At 43.0% G+C, this 8,842-nt stretch overlaps 2 protein-coding genes across 2 annotated transcripts in view; one reads left to right on the top strand and one right to left on the bottom strand.

The window, feature by feature from the left end:
• LOC141913142 (transmembrane protein 117-like) overlaps positions 1 to 8,842 on the bottom strand; it is a 70,507-nt gene that overhangs the window by 52,892 nt on the left and 8,773 nt on the right. The window lies entirely within an intron of this gene.
• Positions 5,149 to 6,474, top strand: LOC141912846 (melatonin receptor type 1A-like). Its single transcript, XM_074804263.1, has one exon. The coding sequence runs from the start codon at positions 5,149 to 5,151 to the stop codon at positions 6,472 to 6,474; it is 1,326 nt and encodes a 441-aa protein (XP_074660364.1).

Here is an 8,842-nt window from a genome sequence, read left to right as displayed (position 1 = left end):
GTGATCGCTGTTAATAACTGCACAGCCTTATCTACGGTAACATATCACCTGGTGTGTAAGCTCCCCGAGGGTTTGCTTAATCTTTACTGTGTTTCACCTCGAGGTTAGCTAAATAGTAGGAAAGCTAGCCCAGGGGCCGAGCTAAAATAGCGGTTAAGCTCTTGTGGGTTTTACGAGGATAACCTGTACACCTCAGCCAGGAATTAATCGTCGAACAAAGGTTATAACATCCCTCTCCGGAAGAAAATAACTTTCACGTCACTTCATTCGTGTATGAAATTTTTCATTATCTTTGCCCGAAAGATCATAGATCTCAGATTAATCTCACGATGTTCGCATGCCATATATACTATCACACTATCATCGGTACTTGCATTCAAAATTTGGTCCGTACCTGCAACGAACAATTTCAGGACGGACCAAATCAATGCTGTGTGCCTATAGATGTTTTTAAATCAGCCGTTATCGCTGGTCCAGCTAAACGCATATTGTCATAAGCCACGACGACACAGAGTCGATTAGGCTCAGGCCTATTTGGCACCTATGTGAACAGTTGTTCCAGGCCAAATTTGGCACAGAGAAAGGGTATGTTCTAAACTTTCGAACAGAGCTGGACTGGTCTTTTTGGTCCAAGTTATTTTGGCCTCAATTGGTCTGACCCAGACTTTTTAGCTTATGCCGATGCTCGATCCATTCGAAGTTGGAAGGGACAAAATTGAGAACTTTGTTAATATCGTCGTGTCGGTTGGAAGTAATTCCATTGAACGTTCTTGAAATGACAGCTTATTGAATGGCAATTAGCGAAATTAGCCTCAGCCCCATCACGCTGTATAGCATATACCCTCCGACACGGGGAACGTCGGTTTTAGACATAGTCGAAACCGAATGTCAGTTAGTTCGGAACTATGGTCCGGAAATAGTTCCAGTTCCAAGATGGCCGACACCGTGAAATACATTACGACCAAACTACAGCGCGTTTGGTTATCAGTTCCGACCACTGGAAAGAGTTTTACCGTATGATAAGATGAGTGCGCGCAGGCATACATACTTCGCGTATGACAGACGCGCGTCATTTCGAACAAACACCGTTGACATTTTTCGTAGAATACCCATTATTCATATACGTCACGTGAATTTCTGCGTATACCTAATCACAGTTTGACATGTGCAGATGTATCGCTATCGATTGAGACGAATTTCGTAAAGAAAGATTTATACTCTCTTTTCTCAGCAGACACGGAGGGTAGTCATAATCCCGACTGCTGGAAAACCGATTCGTCTTTTATGGGCTGGCTGGTTTACATTCAAAACAAGCGATCGTCCGTAAATCATTTGAGGGAAAAAATCTGCAATCGTGAAGAAAAACTAAAAAAGTTATAACGATTGCCATTTAGGTCAGGTATCCAAACTAGAAACAGTGCGACAAATGCGCTCCAAATTTGGTATTACTACCCCCAGCCTATAGCTATAAGCATTTATCAGTCATCTCTCCCTAGGGAGAAGAAACACCCGAGCAGCTGATGGAGGCGCTCAGGAGACATCTATCAGACCAGGTACTCATTTACTCCTGGGTGGAGAGAGGATATGAGAATGTGTCTTGCCCGAGGACCCTACGGTAAAGTATGGGGGTTTCGAACGCACGACCTGGCTTCCCAGAGTTAACCACTCGCCCACACCGCTCGCTCAATAGTAGCGACATTTCGACTCAATTGTATCAGACATTTCGAAAAAAAACTCGCGAATATCGAATTGAGTTGTAACTTCCAATTCTTCTCTAGTTTTTTCTTCAGGATCGCGTATCCTTTCTGTGAGGTTTCAACCTTTGAGCCGTTTTCGAAACGCTTTTCGAAAATACGGTAATTTTGTTCATCAGACTGTATCCGCTCGACGCCAATACCGTGACTGTATAAAAAGTGACTGTTTCTTCAAAGCAGAGATAGTTGAAAGCAACGCGTTTAATGAAACCAAGATTTTTAACAATGAATCCCTATTAACCTACGCACGACTTATCAGAACGAATCTACAGCGGATATAAAAAATATTGTCGCATAAAAGTCACCACAATACGTATTCATCAGATAAGAACCACTAAAGTCAATCAGCTTCAAGATTAATCGGGGAAAAAATGGGCCGAAAAAGAAGTCGAGAGAGCAGAACACCAGAATGCGGCCGGCTACCGGTACTTACTCAGGCGAATAGATCGGATGGGAATAACCTGTTAATTTACCAACAACGACGGAATCAATGTCCAAAAGAGATTTACAATAGTTATTCAATTACATGGCCTGATAAAAAAAAATGTCAACCGAATTCATCTCCTACGCTTCATCGGTAAACAGGGGACGTTGTAAAGTAGAATCACAGATACAATGGAAGCTCGTTACGACGAACTTCAGGAGACCAGAAAATCTGTTCGTTATAACTGATAAAGCGGAACCTCGTTACAACGAACTTCAGGAGACCAGAAAATCTGTTCGTCATAACTGATACAGCGGAACCTCGTTACAACGAACTTCAGGAGACCAGAAAATCTGTTCGTTATAACTGATACAGCGGAACCTCGTTTAGACGAACTTCAGGAGACCAGAAAATCTGTTCGTTATAACTGATACAGCGGAACCTCGTTACAACAAACTTCAGGAGACCAGAAAATCTGTTCGTTATAACTGATACATTGAAACCTCGTTACAACGAACTTCAGGAGACCAGAAAAAACGTAGCCTATTACTGATACAGCAACACAACAAACTTCAACAACAAACTTCAACAGTTCGATGAAAAAAATCATTCCGATTTAAATGTAGCACTCTAGATGAATTTACCAAATGGGTATTTGTAAGATGAGCGTCTCCATTAGCAATAAAACAACAGACATCGCTCCCATTTGGGACTTTCATTAAAACATTGTGAAATATTTAAATGAGTCGCTATGGTATATGGCCATCGGGTAACCTGGTTTATGATAACAATACTGATGACACTATTGCTCGAAATGCGATGATTAACGCGTAATCTTTATCGATGACGAACGATTTCATACGAAGTATATATCGCCTATATCAGCGATCAGCGTGACTTTTTAAGGACTACGCCTTTGCGTTGGTTCGTAGCCAAACTCGGTGTCGTGGTAATAATAATAATAATAACAATGACAATAATAATGATATTAATAATTATTTTCATTATCATTATTATCATCAACTATCGGCAACTCGATTCTAAAGTCAGTCGACTCCTTGGGTTATTCGGTAGCTTTAGACGAGTTGAACACGAGTGGCAAAATAAGGCAAATTGGATGTTTTCTTTGGCTTAAGTCTTGAGAGGTAACAAGCTGTAAATATTTCACCGCATTATTGAGTATCAGGGAAGATTAAAAGATGAATTTCAGTAGTGAGTTGATCGATACTGAGTAAGAGCTATGAGCAATCATGATTGCTCGTAGGATTGCTCGTAGGTAAGAGGAGTGAGTCTAACACAGTAAATTACCCAGCATCGGGGCTGTAAAAATTTCACAAGAAATTGAAAGCGAAAAGAAGGTTCCGCAAATAAACGATCTTGATGAAATTCATTAACTTGAGTGCCGTTTATCCAGTTGACAAGTACCGAGTTAGGAACCAGGGAAATGCCATCCTCCCCCAGCAGGGATTTGAACCTGATGGTATGCCTACACTCAGCCACAGCACGAACCCCCGCCACACTAGACCGCCACACTAGACCGGGTGCGCAGGTTTACCAGACTGAAACTTGTGGCACCAATCAGATAGCTCCTTGTATAATTACTGAGACAAATTTCACCCGATACACTGTATACGAAATAACTCGCTCTAAAATAAAACATGGATTCCTGATTGGCCGATAATGACATCATCTTAATCCACGCTTTTAGCTGCACACTCAGTCTAGTGTGGCAGGGTTTCATACCGTGATGACTCAGGTTCGTATCCTACGCACTGGTGCCGAATACCTCTCGTACCTCTTTGGCCCGGGCCTAGTTTGCCCTGAACAGAAACATCAGCCAATGCCCAATTTTGATACCGTCAAATTATCGCATGTGAATGATGCTAAATAGTTCTGGAATAAACTCAACTAACTCACTTGCCACAGAATCGTTTAGTAACGAGTGAGTGATTAACACAGTCCCTGGTTCAGGGCCATTTAAAAATAATTTTTTTTTAATACCCTCATACCCTCAACCGACCAAATTTAACTCGTTCAGGTCCCTGGTTCCAGGCTGATTTAAAACAATTTTCTTTTTTAAATGCCCTCAACCCGCTTAGCGCCACGCAGGGCATTATAAGGGGGTTCGATGTTTCTTTTTCCCAATGGGGAAGAGACCAGAGAAGTACCTTCGACCAAGAAATTCAGTCGCCACCAGCGTTTGAACCTATCAATCCTGGATTGACGAGGACCCGTGACCGGAGGCTTAAACCAATCGGCCACTGCGCCCTCTCGGTCGGTTCGGGCCGATTTAACACGCATAATCCTAATAACCCGTACGCCATCGCTGCTTTACGTCGAGGTCGATTTCTTCGCGATTGCTTTCAACGGAAAAGGGAAGAAAAACTATCAGTAGGTGTAATATCTCATATTCAAATAGGGATCAAGTGAAAGATCGACATGTTGACAAACTCCCTGCGCTATTTTCATCAGACCCCACCCCGTAAAGAAAAAAACCGATGCCGATTTTGAGTAACCGGATCTTATCATATTTTCTTATCATAATAAAAAATATAAGCAGTTGATGAAATAAGAATGTAAAACAATATCGCCCAACGCCTTAATCAAACAATCTCATTTTTTCCTTTTCTCATTTATTTCCTTAGGCGCGAAGAAAATCTGATGAAGAAGCCCAGGAGATTGACGAGACCGTCCGATTCACATTTCAAAGATGAATGAGGCGCGTTCTCGATAAAACCCGCCTATCGACGAATAACTGATTGGTAAAAATCACGTTTCCAGAAACGCGAAAACGACGAGACGAGGGGGAGGAGTAAAAAACAATCAGCCCAGAAAGGACTTCGGTAAACTGTAGACTTCGGAATCGAGAAGTGTAAGAAGACTGAAAGGAGAAGAGGAACGGGGAGAGAGAGAGTGGAAGAAAAAACTGTACTTCCGGAAGAAAACGGGTGGAAGAAAACTATACGCGAAATGACGGATTACGTAACGATGATCGATACCAATGATTCGTTGAGTTATTTTCGAATCAACGGCAATTCGAACGATTCGATCGCGGAATCGAGCAGCGGTCGCGGCGGCTCCGTCGCCGGCAGCTGTCCTCCGATCGACCTCGCGCGACCCGTACACGTGCAGCGCGAACTGTTCTACGTGAACACGACGTTCGGCATCGTCGCCATACTCGGCAACGGGCTGTCGATCGTGTTGCTATTGCGCATTTTGTGGCTGCGCAAGGAAACGCGCAACGGCAGCACGATATCGATCTGCGTGCTCGCGATGTCCGACTTCCTGCAGGCCGTGTTCGTCTATCCGTCGATCATACAGTCGCAGGTGCACGCCAAGTGGTACGGCGGCATGGCCATGTGCCAGTTCATGGCGTTCACCGGCAATTTCTACCAGCTGTTCTCGGCGACAATCGTCACGATGCTCGCCGTGATTCGGTACCTCGTGCTCGGCAACTTCAGCCCGCATTTATTCCGCGTCTACATCAAGAAGGTGTCAATGTGGGCGGCGATCATACTGGTGATGGGCGTCGTGACAGCCATCGCGTCGGCGCTGCCGTTCACAAACCTCGGCTGCATCGACTTCTACCCCGAGGCCGGCGTCTGCAGCTACAGCTGGATCGTGCCGGGCAAACGCCGCGTCAGCCTCTACGTCATCATCGGCATCGACATGGTGGCGCTGCTGTCGACGTTGATCTGCACCATCGGCACGATCGCCATGCTGCACCGCACGCCGTGGAAGAACAAGCGTTTCAACGTGAAGCGGCGGTCGCGCGAGCGTCGCATATCGATCGGCGTCATCGCGATCGCCACCGTTCAACTCGTCTGCTGGGGTCCGATGGTCGTGTGGATGCCGATCTACTACTCGGGCATCGTCACCGACTCGAAAACGGTCATGATGGCGTACATGGTCGCCGGCGAGCTGCTGCTCGGCGCGTCCGTCTTCAACCCGTTCTGCTTCGCGATCATGATGCGTCAATATCGCGTCGAACTGTGGTCGTGCGTCGAGACGTTGTCGTGCGGTCTGCTTTCGAAATACACGGCCGCGGCGTCCAAACCGACGCCGACGGCGGCCTCGACGACGTCGCACGGGACGACCAACAACAATCGAGGCGACAGTAAATCGCCGCTGGCTTCGTCGCGGAACGTCGACGCGACGGCGAACAATGCGAATGCGACGGACGTTTCGACGGAAACGAAACCGCGCGTGTTAACGTTGACGACTTTAAACTGCGGTGTAACGGGTACGACTACGACTACGACTACGAGATCATCGATGATCGAGACTTCGCTTTAGTGTCGAGAACCGACGTTTTCGTCGACTCGAAACAGATATCTTCATGACTGCGAAAATTCAGAACGCTAGGATTGGAAAAATATTTCAACAAATATGAGAGTTGAAAGGTTATCTCAGAGTTGAAGGGTTAACTCTGAGTTGAAGGGTTAACTCTGAGTTGAAGGGTTATCTCTGAGTTACAGGGGTTATCTCTGAGTTACAGGGGTTATCTCTGAGTTTAAGGGTTAACTCTGAGTTTAAGGGTTAACTCTGAGTTTAAGGGTTATCTCCGAGTTGAATGGTTATCTCAGAGTTGAAGGGTTATCTCTGACTTGAAGGGTTAACTCTGAGTTCAAGGGTTGTCTCAAAGAGTTGAAGGGTTATCTCTATAATTTGAATAATTATCACGATAGTTGATATGTTAACTGAAGAGTTGAAACGTTTTCTCGCAGTTGAAATGCTATGTGACCATCTGAATGATCGTAACGAGTTAAAAAGTTATCGCTGATTCGAATAATTTTCACGATAGTTGATGTTATCTCGGAGTCGAAATGCTATCTCTGTGTTAAATGACTAAAACGAGAGTTGAAAAGTTATCTCCGAGTTGAGCGTGGTCTACTGTATTACTTAATTTTGTCTACGTTTTTTCAAAGCATTGCATTAAGCGTATATTCGTAGGTGATTTTCTAGCAAAATTATACGATGTAAACTGAATTCATTCGAAACGATAAAACGATTGTCACTAACAAATCATGATATATAATGTTTATCACCGGGGTAAGAATTGGCCGAAACGGCTTTTGAAAGACAAACTTTAAAGGAAGTAAGCACACGTTGCATAAGATATTTCATATATATATATTGCTCAAACCAGGCTACGGGATGTGTGGTTGGGGGAGGTCTACTGAAATACAACGGCAGGGTTCTAGAAATAGTTGGTCACGATTAACTTTCATAATTATCGTTAAATGTTCACTGTGACTTGTATCGATTTTTTTAACATAAATAGTGCCTACATGTTGAAATATGTCATCATCCAATACATGTGTATATAACGACATTCAGTATTATCATATTCGCGTTCAATTCGAAGGATCCAGTTCGACGGTTGCGTGAGATAGGGAGCGCATTCGCGAGTTGAAATTCCGATTCATTTTCAAATATTCAACTCAGAAGACCACCAAAATCGGAACGGTGAATATCGCGTTGGTCTTGGACCCAGTTCGACAACCAATAACTGTACGAATGAGTCTTAACCCATTAGCGCTCAGGAATTTCCCTATGTAGTGTCACTTACTCCACAGATAATTCAAGGTAAAATCCAAGAAAGTCATCGCGACTCAGAAATAGCTCATTTCCAGTTTGATTTTCATGCATTACAAGTTCGTGTCATTTTGTTGTAAACGCACTATGTTAAGATTTGATATAGAACGCAAAATAACCGAACATTTCAACTTTTCGTCAAACTGGATTCTTTGGCCGACTTTTTCAAAAACAGAATGATGTATTCAACATTAAGTTTAGCTGGTTTTTGCGCACGGTATAACACCTGGCCGTTAATATCATTTCGTTCTAACTTTTTCACGATCGCTTAAATATTCAGCTCAATATTCGTACGTGTTTTTTATCGAAAATTACATCCCTCTTTTTCATTCAAAACGCAGCCTAGAAAATGCATAAACGAACATCTTCCTAGAGAAGATAACCACTGATTTGGTAACGTTTTAAAGTTTGTAAGTTAATACGATTGGGAGAAACCCTCGGTTATCAATTCAAACACCTGTCATCCTTATTTTTCTTTTTTCCTTCCACACGTCATATTCAAGAGTCGATTTGAAAACACTTTTTCTTTTCAAATACACTCTGAAGATTGATGGAAGGATTGTGCGCAAAACGTTGGGCAAAAAAAACAATAATAGTTGTTTCTATCGAGAGAATCCCAGAATAATAACGAAAAAACAGTCTGAAAATGTTAATGGAGCTAGTGTAGTTTATTCGACTTTTCGACTAAATTCTAATAGTCATCTTCAGGAATGCTGTATTTCTAGAGCCAGTAGTTTATCCAACATATCGACTATATTCTTATAGTCATCATTAGGAATACTGAGTATTCCTGAAAATGATCAGTATTCCTGATGATGACTATCAGAATACGGTCGAAACGTGGAATAAACTACTAGTTCAAGGAATACAGTATTCCTGGAAAAGACTATTAGCATATGGTTGAAACGTCGAATATACTACTAGCACAAGGAATACAGTATTCCTGAAGATGACTATTAGAATATGGTCGAAATGTCGAATAAACTACTAGCACAAGGAATACAATATCCCTGAAGATGACTATTAGAATATGGTCGAAATGTCAAATAAACTACACTAGCTCCAA

Source organism: Tubulanus polymorphus, chromosome 11, assembly GCF_964204645.1.
Source record: "Tubulanus polymorphus chromosome 11, tnTubPoly1.2, whole genome shotgun sequence".
Lineage (NCBI taxonomy): Eukaryota > Metazoa > Nemertea > Palaeonemertea > Tubulaniformes > Tubulanidae > Tubulanus > Tubulanus polymorphus.
The sequence above is the reverse complement of the archived record's forward strand: the minus strand, read 5'-3'. Positions and strand labels throughout refer to the sequence as shown.